The 19,268-nt window shown below is 69.0% G+C and overlaps 1 protein-coding gene across 1 annotated transcript in view; it reads left to right on the top strand.

Annotated features, from left to right (window-relative positions):
• CACNA1H (calcium voltage-gated channel subunit alpha1 H) overlaps positions 1 to 18,651 on the top strand; it is a gene marked incomplete at its 5' end in the record, with an annotated part of 55,421 nt that extends 36,770 nt beyond the window's left edge. Inside the window, 27 exons of the mRNA XM_080830403.1 lie at positions 490 to 1,276; positions 2,290 to 2,732; positions 4,102 to 4,253; positions 4,777 to 4,962; positions 5,249 to 5,366; positions 5,560 to 5,715; positions 5,958 to 6,048; positions 6,164 to 6,372; positions 7,487 to 7,900; positions 8,340 to 8,440; positions 8,568 to 8,691; positions 8,797 to 8,865; positions 8,980 to 9,164; positions 9,272 to 9,398; positions 9,508 to 9,633; positions 9,760 to 9,849; positions 10,066 to 10,258; positions 10,671 to 10,688; positions 11,999 to 12,150; positions 12,775 to 12,884; positions 13,040 to 13,173; positions 13,425 to 13,495; positions 14,530 to 14,608; positions 15,424 to 15,545; positions 15,656 to 16,049; positions 16,149 to 16,312; positions 16,887 to 18,651. Of these exons, the coding sequence (XP_080686529.1) occupies positions 490 to 1,276; positions 2,290 to 2,732; positions 4,102 to 4,253; positions 4,777 to 4,962; positions 5,249 to 5,366; positions 5,560 to 5,715; positions 5,958 to 6,048; positions 6,164 to 6,372; positions 7,487 to 7,900; positions 8,340 to 8,440; positions 8,568 to 8,691; positions 8,797 to 8,865; positions 8,980 to 9,164; positions 9,272 to 9,398; positions 9,508 to 9,633; positions 9,760 to 9,849; positions 10,066 to 10,258; positions 10,671 to 10,688; positions 11,999 to 12,150; positions 12,775 to 12,884; positions 13,040 to 13,173; positions 13,425 to 13,495; positions 14,530 to 14,608; positions 15,424 to 15,545; positions 15,656 to 16,049; positions 16,149 to 16,312; positions 16,887 to 17,903 (5,832 nt within the window). The 3' untranslated portion in view covers positions 17,904 to 18,651. The remainder of the gene's footprint in view (positions 1 to 489; positions 1,277 to 2,289; positions 2,733 to 4,101; positions 4,254 to 4,776; positions 4,963 to 5,248; positions 5,367 to 5,559; positions 5,716 to 5,957; positions 6,049 to 6,163; positions 6,373 to 7,486; positions 7,901 to 8,339; positions 8,441 to 8,567; positions 8,692 to 8,796; positions 8,866 to 8,979; positions 9,165 to 9,271; positions 9,399 to 9,507; positions 9,634 to 9,759; positions 9,850 to 10,065; positions 10,259 to 10,670; positions 10,689 to 11,998; positions 12,151 to 12,774; positions 12,885 to 13,039; positions 13,174 to 13,424; positions 13,496 to 14,529; positions 14,609 to 15,423; positions 15,546 to 15,655; positions 16,050 to 16,148; positions 16,313 to 16,886) is intronic.
• Between the last annotated feature and the right edge of the window lie 617 nt (positions 18,652 to 19,268).

Genomic DNA, 19,268 nt, shown 5'->3' with positions numbered 1-19,268 from the left:
TGGGGAGGTGTCCTGCCCCCTTGCTTCTGATCACGAGCACGAGCAGAGAAGTATTGTTTGGTGACCCCCCCGGAGGAAGCGAAGCTGCAGGGTCGGGGTGGGGGTGGCGAGCTGCACAGATTATGGGAAGGAGGGTCTCCCCCGCCACCCCCACCCTGTGTGTCACTCACCTGTCCACGTGTGGGCCGTGCAGATGGGCAAGGAGCACTTGCCCTGAGCCGCCCATGGCGGGTGCTGGGTTCCGGCTTCACATCAGCAGGGACCCCAGCATCGTGGGGCGCCCGCCCCAGCCACGCTCACAGCTGTGGCCCCAGCCCCGAGAACAAGCAGCGCGCGGTAGGGCTCGGTGTTCCCTCGGGGACTCGGTCACTGCCCTGCTGGCTGTCGCCAGCCCCGCCCAGCCCTCTTCTCCAGCTGCCTGGTCAGAGGCCGGCCAGGCGACGGGTCGCGGCTGGCCCCCGGAGGCTCACCACTGCCCGCCTGCCGCAGGTGGGCTCCTTCTTCATGATCAACCTGTGCCTGGTGGTGATCGCCACGCAGTTCTCGGAGACCAAGCAGCGGGAGAACCAGCTCATGCGGGAGCAGCGGGCGCGCTACCTGTCCAACGACAGCACGCTGGCCAGCTTCTCAGAGCCCGGCAGCTGCTATGAGGAACTGCTCAAGTATGTGGGCCACATCTGCCGCAAGGTCAAGCGGCGCGGCCTGCGTCTGTACGCACGCTGGCAGAGTCGCTGGCGCCAGAAGGTGGACCCCAGCAGCGGCCTGCACGGCCAGGGCACCGGGCGGCGGCCAAGGCGGGCGGGAAGGCCCACGGCCTCCGTCCACCACCTGGTCTACCACCACCACCACCACCACCACCATCACTACCACTTCAGCCACGGCAGCCCCCGCCGGCCCGAGCCCAGCCCCGGGGACACCCGGCTGGTGCGGGCCGGGGCCTTGCCCTCGCCGCCCTCGCCGGGCCGTGGGCCCCCCGATGCCGAGTCGGTGCACAGCGTGTACCACGCAGACTGCCACGTGGAGGGGCCGCAGGAGAGGGCCCGGGTGGCGCCCACCGCGGCAGCAGCCGCCGCCAACCTCAAGCTGGCCACGGGGCTGGGAGCCATGAACTACCCCACCATCCTGCCCTCATCCGCAGGGGGCGGCAAAGGCGGCACCGGCCCTGGGCCCAAGGGGAAGCGGGCTGGCGGGCCTCCAGGCGCCGGAGAGCACAGCCCCCTGAGCCTGAGGGGTGCCGACCCCTACGAGAAGATCCAGCATTTGGTCGGGGAACATGGTAAGGACCCAGCCCCCCACCTGTGGTGGAGGTTGGCACCCAGGCTGGGTGAGCCGTGAGGAGACGGGACTCTTGGGATGTCTTCATTTCTCCTTTCGAGCTTCATGGGAAGGGACGGGGGCGGGCCCCGGGCATCTTGGGCTGATGCCACTGGCCTGGAGAGAAGGCACCGGGTCTCTTTCCACCTTATAGCAAGCCCCAGACAACCCCAGTACAAGTGAGACACAAGCTTCTGCCAGCAAAGATAGGAGAATTCCAAGACTGACGAACGCCGTCAGAACCCCAGGCCTGTGCCCCGTTGCCCCACCAGGCCCCGGGAGTGGTTACATGCCCGAGTCTGTGGCTGGTCACTCTAGAGGAGTGGCTCGTCCCTTTTATAGGCAGAGATGCTGGGGCGCAGGGTACAGAAGGTAACATTGAGGTCCCAGAGCCTGCAAGCATCTGGGAAGTGGCCAGGTGTGCCCCAATACACTCCTGGCTTCTCCCAGGTGGGGCTCAGCTGCACCCCCCCAGACAGGCAGTCGGAGGGACACTGGGTCCCACGCGGACCGAAAGGCCCTCCCGGGTGATGTGTGCAGGGGTGCGGGCCATAGTGCATCAGGAGCAGGTGAGGGGGGTGGCCAGCCCCCCGTGGTGTGTGCGCTGCAGCCCAGCATGCCCTGTAGGGCTCTGGAGCTATGGCGCGTGGAGGCCACGGGGGGCCGTTGGTGGGAGCCATGCCTCCAGCTCCAGAGAGTTTGCACGAGGAAACTGTGCGGTGGGTCCTGGGTGACGTGTGCGTCTCTCGGATCAGAGCAACGAGGGTTCAGACACGTTGGGGCAGGTGGGGCATTGACGTTCGTTACATCTGTCCAGCGTGGGCACGAGAATGGCACTCGCGTGCCTTTTCCACGGACAACGCAGCTGCCAGCAGATAGAGCGTCTCTGCGACCGGTCGAGCAGCGCGCCCGGTGTACCCCACAGGAGCCCCGCCAGGCCGTGGCCTGACCCTGCCCGTGCCCTTCTCCCCGCAGGACTGGGCCGGGCCCCCAGCCACCTCTCGGGCCTGAGCGTGCCCTGCCCCCTGCCCAGCCCCCAGGCAGGCACGCTGACCTGTGAGCTGAAGGACTGTCCGTATTGCGCCAGTGCCCTGGACGACCCCGACTTTGAGCTCAGCGACTCTGAGAGCGGAGGCTCTGAAGGCAACGCGGTGTATGAGTTCACACAGGACGTGCGGCACGGGGACCGCCGCGACCCCATGCGGGCCCCCCCGGCGGCCGACGCGCCAGGCCAGGGCAGCGCGAGGCCACGGGTGCAGCGGCGGGCGGCCCCGGGCGAGCAGGGCGGGCTTGGCCACGCGTGGGCCACCTTCAGTGGCAAGCTGTGCCGTATCGTGGACAGCAAGTACTTCAACCGTGGTATCATGGTGGCCATCCTCACCAACACGCTGAGCATGGGTGTGGAGTACCATGAGCAGGTGAGGGAGGGGCCGGGACGGCCCTCGTGCCCCCCGGGGAGCTCGTGCTCCCGTGGGACCCTGCGGAGGGGCTGTCGGGCGGCGGGGGCAGGGACGGTGTTGGAGCAGGTGTGCTCGGCCGCAGGAGGTTTCTGTCCGTCGCTCCAGAGATGCTCGCGTCTCCTCGGGCCGGGTCTCTGTCGATAGCGAACGCGGACACGTGCCACACTTCCCGCAAGGAGCTTCCTCCCGACCCGGGGTCCGGGGAACCAGCACAGACCAGAGGCAGCAGGGGCCAAGGGCGTCTGGCGCTTCTGAGGACGGGATGCCCCCGGCTTAGCTCTTGCAGAGGGGACGCCCCTTCTACAAGCTGGGACCACTTGGTGCTCACAAAAGGCCGGAGGGTGGGGTGGCCCCCAGGAGGAGGCGGTGGGGTCATGTCTGGTGCCCCCAGCAGCCGTAGAAGCTCTCAACCGGGCACACTGGGCCTCCTAAGCCCCTGCCCCAGACCAGGGCCACAGCAGGGAGGGGCAGCGGCTGGATTGGGCAGGGAGAGGGGGTCGTTTCTGGGGACCAGGCTGGGTCACTTTTGATGACCGAATGGGAGTTCCTTGTGTCTGACTTCTGGGGCTTTGCCAGCTGTTTAAGTGATTTCTTTCACTCTGGAACAACTCATGGATCATCTGAGCAGTGGTGGTCTGTGGCGGCCCCGTGTCGAGGCCCTTTCTGGGGCGGGGGATGGGGAGGCCAAGGCAGGGACACCGGGAGGTTTCGGGGGAGTCCCTGGTAAGGAGGAAACTTCGTGCGTGTACACCCACGTTTTCGTGTACTTCGTCACGTCTGTGTGCACGTGGGCGGGTACACGCGCGTGTGCACGCGGCAGGCCTCGTGTTGGGAAGTGCTCAGGCGCGCACACGGGTGGGAATATCGGTGCTAGCGGTGGGCGCACATACGCACATGCAGGTGCAGACACACAGGTGGGTCAGTGTGTCCCCGTTCAGAAAGGCCCTTGTAGCCTCTATCACCAGAAGGGGTGTGTGAGGCCACCAGACACCGGGGCAGCAGATCCGAGGTGGCTCCCGTGCCCTCTGCACCCTGGGCTCCCCCTTGCCCACCCGGAACCCGGGAGGGAATGCTCCGGGCCCAGTTCCCATGGCCCGCACGTGCTCCGGAGCTTGGACGTGCTGCTGGGCTGGGCCAGCGGGGAGCCGGGGACAGCCGGGGTCGGAGCACGGGTCCGATTTCTCCCGGGGGGCAGCGAGGTCAGGTTGCCTCCCAGCGCTGCCTGCGTGTAGCCTTACCTGCTCCTGGATTCCTGGGGGCAGGGAGGCCTCGTCCCCGGTGGGTGGGAGCCGTGGAGGGGCACTGACGGCCTCCCCGCCACCCACAGCCCGATGAGCTGACCAGCGCCCTGGAGATCAGCAACATTGTCTTCACCAGCATGTTTGCCCTGGAGATGCTGCTGAAGCTGCTGGCCTGTGGCCCGCTGGGCTACATCCACAACCCCTACAACATTTTCGACGGCATCATCGTGGTCATCAGGTGCTCCCCTGCCCCACAGAGCTGAGCCCCAATGGGGCACCAGCTGTCACGGGCCATGTCCCTCCCTGCTGGCAGCTGCACACAGCCCGCTGCTTCTCGGGCAGGTGTTGTTAGGATGCAGGGGAGCTGTTCCCTGCAGGAACAGGGTAGGCGCTCAGCCGCCTGGCTGGAGGTCACTCAGGTTTTATGCCCTGCAAGGAAGGCCACCTCGCCCGGGTGGTGTCTGCTGCGGCCACGTCAACACAAAGGAGGGGGAAAATCTGGAGTGACCGTCCCCCAGGAGGAAGCAGGGCTGAGTCCAGGGGTCCCCCCAGCGGGGAGGGAGGTAGGCACCGCTGTCCGTGAAGGACGCGGGTGGGGAAGGCCAGAGCCCGAGTTCCGGCAGCTCCCGGGGGCCGGCAGTTCGCCAGCGGGATTCGGCCACCCTGCCATGGCCCCTCGGCCCCCTGGGTGGCCAGATACGGCCGCACCCCCCCCTTTGGGACAAGGAGGGGCCCCTGCTGACCCCCGGCCCGGCCCGCAGCGTGTGGGAGGTCGCGGGGCAGGCGGACGGCGGGCTGTCGGTGCTGCGGACTTTCCGGCTGCTGCGGGTGCTGAAGCTGGTGCGCTTCCTGCCGGCGCTGCGGCGGCAGCTGGTGGTGCTCGTGAAGACCATGGACAACGTGGCCACCTTCTGCATGTTGCTCATGCTCTTCATCTTCATCTTCAGGTGGGCGCGGCCCCGCGGGGGGATGTCTGAGCGCCGCTACTGCCTACTTGGCCTGGCTCGAGCCCCCAGGACGGCCCAGGCAGGCTGCGGGGGACGGGCACCCCGGGTCCCTCCCGCCCCGGCCTCCATCTTCCCTCCAACCACTGGGAAAGCGGGGCCGTGGGCACCAGGAGGGAGGCCCTGTGAACTGGAGGGCTGGGGGCGGAGCAGCCCCTAGGTGTGGAGGTGACTGCCGCCCGCCTGCCCGCACCCCTCCCGAGTTCACGCACCCCTGCCCTGCCCTCAGCATCCTGGGCATGCACCTCTTTGGCTGCAAGTTCAGCCTGACGACGGACACCGGAGACACCGTCCCGGACAGGAAGAACTTTGACTCCCTGCTGTGGGCCATCGTCACCGTGTTCCAGGTAAAGCGTGTGCGGGCGTCCCCCGACGGGACGGTGGTCCCCAGGAGAGCCACCGTCCTGCTCCAGGCAGCCCCCGAGGGTGTGCCTGGGCCTGTCTGAGGCCGGCGCTGCGGAGAGCTACCCCCGCAACCCGGACTTGGCCGCGCCCCTCCCCCACCCGCGGCGCTCCCTGTCTCACGGCCCCTCCCCCCAGATCCTCACACAGGAGGACTGGAACGTGGTCCTCTACAACGGCATGGCCTCCACCTCCTCCTGGGCCGCGCTCTACTTCGTGGCCCTGATGACCTTCGGCAACTACGTGCTGTTCAACCTGCTGGTGGCTATCCTGGTGGAGGGTTTCCAGGCGGAGGTGAGGGGTGGAGGGTGGAGGAGTGGGAGTCCCGCCCAGACCACTGTGGAGAGGGGGCTTTTCTCCATCCTGCAGCCACCCCCCCACCGCGCCCCTGGCGGTAACTCGGAGGCCCAGCCCTCCCCGCCACGCCTGCCTGTAGGCTGGCCCGGCCTTCACTGGAGAGTCTGCCCGTGGGTGCTGGGCACAGATGGCTCCCACCTGAGGGGACTGCGCTCTGCCTCCCGCTGTGCGGGGCGCAGGGGGACGCCAACAGATCCGACACAGACGAAGACAAGACGTCCACCCACTTGGAGGAGGATTTTGACAAGTTCTCAGATCTCCGGGCCACCGGTGAGCACGTGGGCAGCAGGGCTGGGACAGCTGGGAGTCCCGCAGGCGGGCTCTGGGCCGGCGGATTCCCTTCCTGGAAGCCGTGCGGGGGCGAGCATCCCCCTTCTCCTTCCAGAGATGAAGCTGTACTCACTGGCTGTGACCCCCAACGGGCACCCAGAGGGCCGAGGCAGCCTGCCCCCTCCCCTCATCATGCGCACGGCGGCTACACCCATGCCCACCCCCAAGAGCTCCCCGCACCTGGACCCGGCTCTCGGCCTCCTGGACTCGCGGCGAGGCAGCAGCAGCTCTGTGGACCCCCAGCTGGGCGACCAGAAGTCGCTGGTAGGAACCCTTCCCTGCCCCGGCCTCGGGGCACCCCCTTCGCCTGGGTCCTCGTGGCCTCTCCCCAGGATGAGTGTGGGCCCCCGCACACACCCTAGTCACACTGCACAAATCTCAGTCCCCAAGCGGAGACAACCGCTCTGTTTCTCTGTAAACGGAGCCGGGAGCCACTGCTCTCGAGGGAGGAGCCCACGTAGAGCAGACGCGGGAACACGTGGCCCCGTCCTGTCCAGCAGAACACCAGGCCGGGAGTTAGTCTCCTGACCGAAGTGAAGGTTAGAGGCTGGCAGGCAGAGAGCGCACGTCCGAGGGGAAACGAAGATGCCATGACAGAAGCGGGGCAGGTGTCCTGCAGAGCCCAAGCCCCGGGGCTTCCTGCGGACCCAGGAGATGCGGGAGAAGTCGCTTCTGAAGGCGGGGAGGGTGGGCGGAGGAGAGGGCGCAGCTCACTGCTGGGGTGGGGAGCAGGGGGAGGAGGGAGGGGTGCCCCATGGAGACAGGATCTCCTGTGCCTGCAACGGAGGCCCTGGGCAGTACGGCAAACAGATGCATCCAGCTGGGAGGTGGGGATAGGCACCTGGGGGATGCCCAGCCCAAGCTGTCCCCTGGGAGGGGACGTGAGTGACGGGAGGGAGGGTGAAGCAGCAGAGCCAGATCCCTAACCCTGACACAGCCGCTCAGTTTGTCTTTACACGTCCCAGACGCTGCCCGCTCAGCGCTGATGTGGGCCCCCGCCCTGGCCACTGGCACGGTGTGTGAGGACGCCCGGCCGAAGGCTGGGCGCAGGGTCGTGGATAAGCACCTGTGCCTGCCCTCCAGCCCACAGCAGCCTCAGGAGGCCAGCCGCAGCCCAGTTTGGCTCCGGACATCGGCTGCCTGCGTCTGTCACTCACGGGGGATGGCCTTGGTGCCACAGGGATGTGCTGAAATGCCGGGTCGCTGGGGGCTCCCCGGTACAGTCATCTGCGTAGTCGAGGGGGCGATCCCTTGCAGGTGCCACCACGGTGTTCACAGTAATGCTGCTGGTCAGGAAAGGCCGTTGTGGCCAGGGCCCCAGGAATAGGTGGGGGGACTCGGGGCGCTGGCCCTGCTCACTCCTTACCCCCCGACACAGTCCAGCCTCCGAAGCTCGCCCTGCGCCCACTGGGGCCCCAGCAGTGCCTGGAGCGGCCGGCGCTCGAGCTGGAACAGTCTGGGCCGCGCGCCGAGCCTCAAGCGGCGGAGCCAGTGTGGGGAGCGCGAGTCCCTGCTGTCCGGGGAGGGCAAGGGCAGCACGGACGAGGAGGCGGAGGACGGCAGGCCCGGGGCAGGGGCCTCCCTGGAGACACGTCCCGTCCCGCTGCGGCGCGCCGAGTCCCTGGACCACCGCAGCAGCCTGGACGTCGTGCGGCCCCCGCGGCCAGCTGCGCTGCCGCCCCCAAAGTCCCAGGACTGCAATGGGCAGGTGCTGGCCCTGCCGGGCGAGTTCTTCCTGCGCATCGACAGCCACAGGGAGGATCCCACGGAGTTCGACGACGACATGGAGGACGTGAGTGGAGGCCCATCCCCACACCTCCCTCCCATCGTGGACCCGTTCCCCACAGCAGAACGGAGAGGCAGGGACTGGGGGCATGCGACGCATGGGGTCTCGGGTGCCCCAGGTCGGGGGCGGGGGGGGCAGGCCTGGCCGAGCCAGGCTCAACAGGGGCGACGTGGCCACAGCTCTTCCACGGGGACCTCTGGAGCAGGTTCGCCCCAGGGTGGCCCTGGCCTCCAGCCAAGGGGAGCCCCCAGATGGGCAGGAGGGCAGGGCTCCCTCAGGGAGGCACTCCCCTTGCGCAGGGCAGCTCTGCAGGATGGAGGTCAGCTTGGGGAGGGGGTCCCCGTGGATTCCCCGTGTGGGTCTCAGTGCCCCGGGTGGGCCAGCGGGGAGCCCAGGGGCTGGCTGGCAGGGAGGGGCCCTGAGGACCTGCACCCCTCCCCCGCAGAGTTGCTGCCTGCGCCTGCACAAGGTGCTGGAACCCTACAAGCCCGCGTGGTGTCGCAGCCGCGAGCCCTGGGCCCTGTACCTCTTCTCTCCGCAGAACAGGTGAGGGGCGGGGCGCACCGGCTGGGGGGCGGGCCTGCGCGGAGCCGACTCCGCCCCCTGCGGTCCCCACCACGTGGGCCGTGTCCCGGCCCGCCCCGCGCCTCACGGGCCCCGCCCCTCCGTCCAGGTTCCGGGTCTCCTGCCAGAAGATCATCGCCCACAAGATGTTCGATCACGTGGTCCTGGTCTTCATCTTCCTCAACTGCATCACCATCGCCCTAGAGAGGCCCGACATCGACCCGGGCAGCACCGTGAGGCGCCCTTCCGGGCCCGGGGAGTCGGGGGAGTCGAGGGGGCGAGGGGGCGCGGGGGCGCGGGGGGCGCGGCCGGCCCGTCCCACCGCCCTGTGCTTGCAGGAGCGCGTCTTCCTCAGCGTTTCCAACTACATCTTCACGGCGATCTTCGTGGCCGAGATGATGGTGAAGGTACCAGGCCTGGGGGGGATCCCCGGCCCGCCCCCGCCCGCCCTGCAGCCCCCGGCTTCCGCGCTCCTCGCACCCCCACACCCACCTGCGCTCCTCCGCCCCTGCGCCTCGCAGGTGGTGGCCCTGGGCCTGGTCTCCGGCGATCACGCCTACCTGCAGAGCAGCTGGAACGTGCTGGACGGGCTGCTGGTCCTGGTGTCCCTGGTGGACATCGTCGTAGCCATGGCCTCGGCCGGGGGCGCCAAGATCCTGGGCATCCTGCGCGTGCTGCGGCTCCTGCGGACGCTGCGGCCCCTGAGGTGGGCGGGGCGGGGGCCGCGGGGGCGGGGCCTCGTGCCGGAGGGAGGCGGGGCCGGCACGGGCTGCGGGCTGGGATCAGGGACCCGCCTGTGCTGTGTGCGTCCAGGGTCATCAGCCGTGCTCCGGGCCTCAAGCTGGTGGTGGAGACCCTGATCTCGTCCCTCAGGCCCATTGGGAACATCGTCCTCATCTGCTGCGCTTTCTTCATCATCTTTGGTATCCTGGGGGTGCAGGTGCGTGGTCCGCAGCGGCCCCGCAGCCCGGAGAGGGTCGTGTGCGGATGGGTCTCGGGGGCCGGGGGCGCGGGACCAGGCCGCGGGGTGACCTCTGCACTGTGGTCAGCTCTTCAAAGGCAAGTTTTACTACTGCGAAGGCGCGGACACCAGAAACATCTCCACCAAGGCCGAGTGCCGGGCCGCTCACTACCGCTGGGTGCGGCGCAAGTACAACTTCGACAACCTGGGCCAGGTGGGCAGGGCCGCGGGTGGGGGCCGGGTGCAGGCGGCGGGGGCCCGGCGCCACGGTCAGCCTGGGTGGTGTGGTCCCCTGGGTGGACGCGGAGCTGCGGCGACCAGCCTTGTTCTGCCCCCACAGGCGCTGATGTCCTTGTTTGTGCTGTCATCCAAGGACGGCTGGGTGAACATCATGTACGATGGGCTGGATGCCGTGGGCATAGACCAGCAGGTACGGGGCGGGGGTCAGCGCCCACCTCCCACGGGGACCCCTGTTCCCCCGGCTTCTGGGCATCTCGAGGAACCTCTTCCCAGGAGGCTGCTTTCCAGCCTCAGAGTTTCCAGCCATCTCGGGCCCCGTCTCTGACCCCGGGGGGCACGCGCCGTCCTTGGGGAGGGGTGCCCCGGAGGTGGGGGCGGGCACCTACGTGTCACTTGTGTGCTGCAGCCCGTGCCCAACCACAACCCCTGGATGCTGCTCTACTTCATCTCCTTCCTGCTCATCGTCAGCTTCTTCGTGCTCAACATGTTCGTGGGCGTCGTGGTGGAGAACTTCCACAAGTGCCGGCAGCACCAGGAGGCCGAGGAGGCGCGGCGGCGCGAGGAGAAGCGGCAGCAGCGGCTGCAGCGCAAGCGCAGGAGTAAGGCGCTGCTGGCGGCGGTCGGTCCCCGCGTGCCCCGTGCCCTGCGATCCGGGCGCCGGCCGATAGGCGGGCTCCCGGCCCCAGCGCCCCGGCACCCCCGGATGCCCGGGGCGGGGCGGGGAGGGCCGCGGGGCAGGAGGAGGGGGTCTCCTCCTGAGCGGCTCCGGACGTGAACGAGACCCCCGGTCTTCACGGCCATCGCTGTAGGCGCCGGTGCGCACCCGTGAGAGTTCGTGGGCCACGGGTCGAGCAAGCGAAGCTGCCAGCGGTAGTCAGGATCTTAGGGAAGTCCCGGTCAGCTTGGGGGCAGCAGGGGGTCTGCTGAGTGGCCCCGCCCGGCCTGCCCCGTGTGGAGTGTTCTCGCCCAACCCCACCGAGGCCAGCTCAGATCATCTCCTTGTCTTTCCAGGCACTTTCCCCAGCCCAGGTATCTGCCCCCACCCCCGCCCTGCACGTGTCAGCCCCTGCTTCTGCCAGCCGGCGCATGGGGCTGTGGGCGGGCCCAGCCTCGGCTCCCCCGTGGCTGTCGTAGGGAGGGGTGGACGTTGCAGGCCCTGGTGCCAGGCCTGCTGGGGTTGCTTGCCGGACGGGCACGGGGTGGCGGGGGGTGGGCGCCGGGCCTCAGTGGGAGGGAAGAGGCTTTGCTGGCTCACCCGCCCGGTGTCGCGCCGCTGCCTCTGAGCTTGGGTCCCGCCCTCTGCCTGGCTGCATGCGTGCCTGCGGCTCTGCGCTCTGGGGCCCCCCGCCCGCGTGGGGCTGCTTCGCCTGCCCAGCTCTGGCCTCGCCTGGCTGGCTGCCAGCCTGATGAGCTGAACCATCTCTCTAGTGGTTGCACGCCAGCCCGAGGGGCATGAGGGTCCCGGGGAGGGGTCGGTGCCCATCAGGCCCTGCCCTCCCAGGCCCTGGGCCATCCGGCCGGGGAGGCCGTAGCTCTTGCCACCCTGGGCGCTGCCTTTGCGGGGCTCTGTGGCCCAGGATCGTTCCCATGTCCGGTGGTGGCAGCTGTGCCCTCACCCAGTGCTCAGTGGACTTTGACAAGCTCCAAAGGGTTTAGTGCAGGCAGAACCGTTGGCTGGCGCAGGACCTCCCCAGGTCGTGGCCATCAAAGTCAGATGGAACAGAGGTCCGGCAGAGCCCAGACAGCAGGGAGTGGCCACTGAGCTCTTGGAGTACAAGGAGGGGAGATACTGTGGGCCTGGTGACCAGAGGCAGCTCGTGTCCAGGCTAAGGTGGAGCAGGGGGCAGTGGGTCCCCGTGCCCAGCAGCCGCTGGGGCTGGGGACGGGACTGGCTCTGCACCCAGGAAGGCTCCTGTCTGCTCAGTGTCTATCATCAAAGTGTCTGCACCCCGACGTGAGCCCAGGAGAGTGGACCACAGGGCCCGGGTGGGGACCGACCAGGGCCCAGGTGGGATCTCCACTGCTTGGCCCACACCTAGCACCTGTGCCAGGGCCAGGGCTCCCAGGAGATCACACGGTGACCTGCCCCAGGCCCTAGCCTGTGGTTCCAGCTAGGAGTGGGAGCTGGGCTCACAAGGAGCTGTTTTCGACCTAGAAGGGTTCCCCTTCCTGGGAGAAATCCTTTTCTCCAGGCTCTGGCAAATGCCTCGTGTCTGAGCCCGGGGCCCTCCCCTGGCAGTCCCCATGCTGCAGCCGTCCCAGCAGACAAGCAGGGACATCCCAGTGCCACCAGGGCACAGGCAGCCCCACCCCAGCTCACGGACACGCTCTCCCCGCAGAGGCCCAGCGCCGCCCCTACTACGCGGATTACTCGCCGACCCGCCGCTCTATCCACTCGCTGTGCACCAGCCACTACCTCGATCTCTTCATCACGTTCATCATTGGGGTCAACGTCATCACCATGTCCATGGAGCACTACAACCAGCCCAAGGTGGGGCCCGGTGCCTGGAGATGCCCGCTCAGCCTGCCTCCAGCACAGCTGCGGGGACACAGGCCCCCCGGGGTGGGGGCGGGCCCTTGGGTGGGGCCCGGCGCTCGGGGGCTGGCCTGGATCAGCGCTGGGGGTCCTGGGTCTGTGGCCTTGTCCGAGCCCTGCCCGGGCTTCCCAGGGTGTGTGGAGGTGTGGTGTGGGGGACACTCCCAGGGTCACCGGCCCCGAAGGGCCCTCCCCACAGTCTGGAAACACTGGCTGGGGGCGCATCTGTGAGCGCAGCTGCCCAGAAGCAAGCTGGCCAGGTGGGAGGCGCTTAGCTTTTTATCTCGCTGACGTTGTATCTGTAAGAAGGGACTCCTCTCCCCGCCCCACTCTGCAGAGGAAGGGAGCGGTCTCAGCTGGGTTTGGCGTGTGGGTAGGGGCCGGGTGCAGGTGGGGCCGGGGTTCTGGGCTGGGAGGGGCAGGTGCCCCCCACCCGCAGGCTCAGAACACCACAAGGGAACCTCCAGGCCGCGCCTCGGGGGCCTCGCCCAGCCCCACGTGCAGAGGAGAGGGGGGCGGGCTGAGCGGGACAGGGGTGCTGCGAGCCGGGGCCTCCGCAGCCTGACGCTCTGCTCGCAGTCGCTGGACGAGGCCCTCAAGTATTGCAACTACGTGTTCACCGTCGTCTTCGTCTTCGAGGCCGCGCTGAAGCTGGTGGCCTTCGGGTTCCGAAGATTCTTCAAGGACAGGTGTGTGGGGCCGGGCCAGGGCCGGGAGGGTCCTTCGGGCGCAGTCAGGTGAGGGCTGTGCCCCTCCTCTCCCGCAAGCCCACCTGAGGAGCGCAGGGGCTGGGCCGGGGGTACAGGCGGGAGACAGCGCTCAGCCCGCCCCGCCCCCGGCCCAGGTGGAACCAGCTGGACCTGGCCATTGTGCTGCTGTCCATCATGGGCATCACGCTGGAGGAGATCGAGATGAACGCCGCTCTGCCCATCAACCCCACCATCATTCGCATCATGCGTGTGCTCCGCATTGCCCGCGGTAGGCGGCCCGCCTGCCCTTCCCGGTACCCCGAGGCCGGCGGGGGCGGGGGCGGCCCCGCTGCCGGGCTCCCCGGCTCCCCGGCCCCAGCCCGGTGTCCTTCCTCCGCTCACCCTGCAGCCTCTGCCCGGGGACTGTGTGACGTCGGGGAGGTTAAGGGACGGGGGTGGCCCTGGTCTCTCCCCCCGCAAGGGAGGGTCCGCCCGGCCCAGGCCGCACGCCCCCTCCTGATCCTTGGCTCCTGGCCGTAGTGCTGAAGCTGCTCAAGATGGCCACCGGCATGCGGGCTCTCCTGGACACGGTGGTTCAAGCCCTGCCCCAGGTAGGTCCGCGGCCGCGGGCCCGGCCGCCGTCCCTGCCTGAGGGTGCGCGTTCCCGACGCCCCCAGGAGCACAAGCCGCGGGCGGGCCTCGCTCGGTAGCGCTCGCGTCCTCGGGCTCGCAGGCATCGCTCAGCTGTGCGGGCACGGGGGCCGGCGCCCTCCGGGCCTCAGCCTGTCTGGGAAAGACTGGAAACCAGTGCCCCCAGCCCAGCTCTGGATGCGGCGGGCAGGGGACGTGGTCCCGATGCGCTCGTCGGACTTCAGGGGACCCCGTGTTGGCCACTGGTCCCGCTCCTCTCCGGTGCCAGCCCCGATGCTCTGCGGCCTCCTCAGCTGAAGGAGTCTCAGGTCCCCTTTATGCTGTGCCCAGTCCCTCTGCCAGCCCGTCGGCCCTTCAGCCACCCTGTGTCCTCTTGTCTGTCCATGCAGCCATGCCGGCTGTCCCCCTGTCCAGCCGCTCACTTACCCCCACAGTGCCTCACCGTCTCCCCCCTTCAGTGGGCGCCCAGCGATGCCCTCAGCAGTCTCTCAGCCTGTGTCCGTGGGAGCGACAGGAGGGGAGGAGGGGAGGAGGGGGACAGGGTCACGGGGTGCCCTGCCGAGTCAGGGGAGGACGGGCCGGCAAGACCCACAAGCAGGCAGGGGACAGGTGTCGGGGCCCCCTCCATCCGCACGGCTGACCCCCGTGGGGCCCCCGAGGCTGGAGGCAGGCCCTGTGTGGGGTCCGCCGGTGGGGCTCTGAACAGCGGAGGAGCTGTGGGCAGTGGGGTCTGTGGCCCAAGGTGCAGCGTAGGTGTGAGGAGAGCAGGCGCCGAGGTGGGGGTGCCGCGGGCGAGGCTTTGGGCATCAGACGGGACGAGAGGGGATTGCAGAGCTCAGGTGCCGGGACACATGGGTCCGGAGCAAAGCCCCGAGGCCGTGTCGGGGAGCCTGGCTGGGTCGCGGGGGAGACCAGCGAGGCGGGGCGCCGGGTGCCCCGCGGGGGGAGGGGCTGGGGCGGCCCCTGACCTCATTCTGCTTCTTTCCCCGTGTAGGTAGGGAACCTCGGCCTACTTTTCATGCTCCTGTTTTTTATCTATGCTGCCCTGGGGGTGGAGCTGTTTGGGAGGCTCGGTGAGTGTGCACAGCCACGTCCGCGAGCCCGGGACCCTGGGCGCCAGCGGGGCAGACGCACACGTGGACACGCACATGCCCTGTGCGGCCACAAGCGCGTGCTCGAGTCTCCCTGAGTTTCATGTGCTCTGCAGGGTAGACGCCGATCCCTGCCCTCCCTCCTCCCCCAGGCCCGAGGCTCCGGGTGGGACCTTGGCAGGGCTTCCTGGGACCGCAGAGCCCCTGGGGCATCTCCTGGGCACCAAGTCCAGCTGAACAGTCCCCCACCCCCAGCGGGCCTGTCCACAAGGTGGCTGACACGTTCGTCCCAGTTTAAGTCTGCCCAGAGCTCGGCGGCTGGTGCCCCAGACCCCCGCCCTGACGACTCGGGGCCTGGCCCAGCATTCACGGTGCCTCCCTCTCCCCTGTCCCGCTGCTGAGGCCCGAGACCGTGCTGACCCCGCAGGCAGGCTGGGCAGCGTGGGAGCCCTCTGCTGGGGCTGAGCCGTGCCCAGCTGCCCCAGAGGGCTTGGCCTGTGGACCCACGGGGACCGTGTCCGTCGGGAAGGCCCCAGGTCTGAGGCTCCAGGCCCAGAGGCAGCCTCCACTGCGGCGAGGGGAGCGGTCCTGTCCACCCCCGCCCCCGCCCCCATCATGAAAGGACGCGGCCCCCACAGAGCCCCGCGCCCACTTGCCTGGGCCCTCTACCCTCAGAAAAGAGGACTTTCTCCCCAGGGGAGGGCGGGGCCCACCGTGGGTCAGCGTGGTCCCCCGGGGCCGGGGTGTGCCCTGCCCCTGCCGCGCCCGTGGGCTAACGGCCGAGGGTCTCCCTGCAGAGTGCAGTGAGGACAACCCCTGTGAGGGCCTGAGCCGGCACGCCACCTTCTCCAACTTCGGCATGGCCTTCCTCACGCTGTTCCGCGTGTCCACCGGGGACAACTGGAACGGCATCATGAAGGTACCGGCGCGGGCCCGGCGGTGTCCCCCTGGGGAAGGCGCCCCTCGGGGGCTGCGGGCAGGGAGGCAGGGCGCCCCTCCCGGTCCCTGAGCCGCCGGCCCGCCCCCCAGGACACGCTGCGGGAGTGCGCCCGCGAGGACAAGCACTGCCTCAGCTACCTGCCCGCCGTCTCCCCCGTCTACTTCGTCACCTTCGTGCTGGTGGCCCAGTTCGTGCTGGTCAACGTGGTGGTGGCCGTGCTCATGAAGCACCTGGAGGAGAGCAACAAGGAGGCCCGCGAAGACGCGGAGCTGGACGCGGAGCCGGACCTGGAGGAGGCCCCGGGGCCCCCCGCCGGCCCCCCGCCTGCGGCCCCACACAGCCCGGACGCCCCCGGCCTCCTGGTGGTGCGCAAGGTGTCCGTGTCCAGGGTGCTGTCCCTGCCCAACGACAGCTACATGTTCCGGCCTGTGGCACCCGCCTCGGCCCCACACCCCCGCCCGCCGCGGGAAGCGGACGCCGCCGGTACGGCTCGTCCAGGCGGCCCGGGGACACAGGCGGGACAGGTGGGATGGGCCTCGGCAGGGTGCTGGCCGCTGCAGGGTGCTCGCTTTTCTGCCCCAGGCCCGGCGACCTCCGCGCACCCCCCGCCCGGGGAGCCCTGCAGCTCTCTCCAGGTCCCCTCGACGGCCACCCTCTCCCCGGCCCGAGACAGCGACGCGCTCCACGCCCTGTCCCCGCGGGGTGCAACCCGCTCCTCCAGCCTCAGCCGGCTGCTCTACAGACAGGTAGGTCTGCGGCCCAGAGCTGGGGGTACTGCTGTGGCTCCCCCACCCAAAGGATGAGGGACGGGGACCCCAGAAAAGAGAGCAGGAGTGCGTCCCTGGAACCCGAGACAGAGTGCAGGGTCCTGGGGACCCCATCTCCTTGGGCAGCGGCCTCAGGGCCTGGTGGCACCCCCAAGCCTCACTCCAGCCCCACGGCCTCAGACCCTCTCCCTCCCCACAACCCCTGGTCTCGGGGTGGTGGTGGGCAGGGTGAGGCTCCGCCCAGAGGGGCTCGGCCCCACAGCCCCCCATCCTCACGGTCCCGCCAACGTGACCAGCGCCGGTGGAGAGCACCTGCGCACAGCCTGGTTCCGAGCCCTGTACTTGGCACAGGCAGGGCTGGGCCCAGGGTGTCATCCCTCCCCTTCCGCCCGCACCGCAGTGGCTCTCAGCCACATATCAGGGCTGATCCCTCGTCTGGGGCTCATAAGCCCAGTCTGGGGCTTCTCCGGGGAGCACAGTTACTGCGTTCTTGGCTGCCGACTGGGTCCTGCCTGGCCTCCTTCCACATCCAATTCCGGGTCCTTCCTTGCAGGAGGCTGTGCACACGGGCTCGCAGGAAGGACAGGTTGACAGCCCCAGGGACAGTGGCCCGGACTGGGGGGAGTCCGGCAGGAAGACCCCCGTGAGGCAGGCATCCCTGGGGCCCTCCCTACGGTCCCCACCCCGGTCCCCGCGGTCCCCGCGGCCCAGCAGTATCCGCACCCGCAAACACACATTTGGACAGCACTGCGTCTCCAGCAGGCCGCCAGCCCCAGGAGGGGAGGAGGCCGAGACCCCAGATCCTGCTGACGAGGAGGTCAGCCACATCACCAGCTCGGCCCGGAGCCCCTCAGCCTCGCCCACTGCCCGCGGAGGGGGAGGCAGAGACCCGGACCTGTGCAGGCTCTACGGCGTGGACGCCCAGGGCTTTCTGGAACAGCCGAGCCAGGCAGATGAGCAGAGGCGGGCCTCCGGGGAGCAGGGGGGCGGGGACGGGCCCCCGGAGGCTCGGGAGGTGAAGGCTCGGGCGCCGGAGGCTGAGCCAGCCTTGGGGGCACGCAGGAAGAAGAAGATGAGCCCCCCCTGCATCTCCGTGGACCCCCCCGTGGAGGACGAGGGCACGGCCCGGCCCCCCCCAGCTGAGGGCAGCTGCACCACTCTGCGGCGGCGAACCCCATCCTGTGAGGTCGTGCCGCACAGGGACTCCCTGGAGCCCGTGGAGGGGGCGGGGGTGGACCCTGGAGCCAAGGGGGAGCGGCGGGCTCAGGCCTCCTGCCGTGCGGAACACCTGACCGTCCCCAACTTCGCCTTCGAGCCGCTGGACACGGGGGGTCCTGGCGGAGGCCCATTTTTGGACGGTGGCCACAGTGTGGCCCCAGAACCCAGGGCTTCCTTCTCAGGGGCCACGGTGCCTCCTGAATCCCACAAAACAGAGCCTCCTGTGTTCTCCAGCGACCCCCCAGAGAAGGAATGGGGGTTGCACCTCAAAGTCCTCCCAAGTCCCCCAAAGAAAGCAGGGTCGCCCCCAGCCACCCCCACCCCCGGGGACAGTGTAGACAGGCCGGTGTAGTTCAGGGCACGGTGCCACACAGGTCTGAGCAGCAGGGCCGGTGTGCACCCCGCGGGGTGGCAGCCGCGGGCAGGGCTGTGCGTGGTCCCCAGCGCGGGCCCCGCTGCAGCAGAGAGGCCCGCGACGCCGTCCGCCCGGGGAGGGAGGCCGACGCCAGGTCTGGGTGGAGCAGAGCGCAGGGGGCTGCCCCTCAGCCTGCCAACTCCAACCGGTGGGTTTTTCCAAGTGCGCCCCCGTGGTCTGAGGCCATGCCGGTGCCCGGTCGGGGGCCCCTGACAGCTGCTGTGCCCCCGCGGCAGAGATCAGGAAACAACCAGAAGGAGGCGGTCCGAGGCTGCCCGGCAGCGCCCGTTCTCACGCCCACTGACTTTTCTAGGGAACACGTGCTTGGGGCCCCCTGTGCCCTCCTGGGTGGCAGCTTGGTCCCCGGGGTCGCCACCGCCACACTCACTGTCACTCAGTCTGAGTTCTCACCCGTCTGTCCCCACTCCTCGTCACCGTCTCTGACACCCCACGGTTCTGCCCTCGGGTGTTCCAGAAACACCCGCATTGTGGGGCAGTGGGGTCCCTGCACGGCCGGCGGCCCCACCTGGGCCCGGGCTGAGGTGTCCGCCGACCCCCTGCGTCTCGTGGACCTTTCTTTCATAAATTCAGGTTAAACGTTGCAATAATATGATACGGGACGTTTGGCTGCTTAAGGGGACGGAAGCGGGGGTGGGAGGCAAAGCCAAAGGGAATAAATATTAACTTATTTAAGAAACGCACTGGATCACCGCCCGCGGGACCCCCACCACTGCACGGGAGCGTGGCGAGCCGTCGCTTTGCCGAGAGCAGGGCTGGGGGATGCGGGGCTGCGGCCGGCTGTGCCACCAGCCATGGGGTCCCCGAGAGGCTCGGCCTGTGCCTTCTGGTGGCTGAGGGAGGAGTCAGGCTCCCGGTAGGAGCCAAGTTCACAGGTTACCACTCATGTGCTGGGGAAAGTTCAGGGTAAGTTTTTGCCAGGCTCCAGGCATGCAGGGGTGTGAGGGCAGAGCGGGGGGCCCTTGGGGAGAGCCACTGAGGCTCTGCAGGGTGCCGGCTCAGCCTCTCCCTCCAGGCTCTGGCCCTGACCTTTCACGGGCCTGGTGCCCTACTGGCCTCTCGGGGCCAAGGGCTCGTGGGAGGCATGAGAGTGGGTACCGGTGGCCCGGTACCCGATCCCAAGGGTAGGACTTGGGATCCCTGCCGGCGATGGCTGTGACCGTGCTGGTTGGCGGCTGAGCCAAGTGCAGACTAGCTCCAGGGTGGGCTCCAGGCCCTTCCCACCATGCAGCAAAGCAGGAACTCGGCCGTGACCCACCACAGCCGCCGCCGGGGGGGTCTGGG

The sequence above is a fragment of the Martes martes genome (genome assembly GCF_963455335.1).
Source record: "Martes martes genome assembly, chromosome: 18".
In the NCBI taxonomy this organism is placed as follows: Eukaryota; Metazoa; Chordata; class Mammalia; order Carnivora; family Mustelidae; genus Martes; species Martes martes.
The sequence above is the reverse complement of the archived record's forward strand: the minus strand, read 5'-3'. Positions and strand labels throughout refer to the sequence as shown.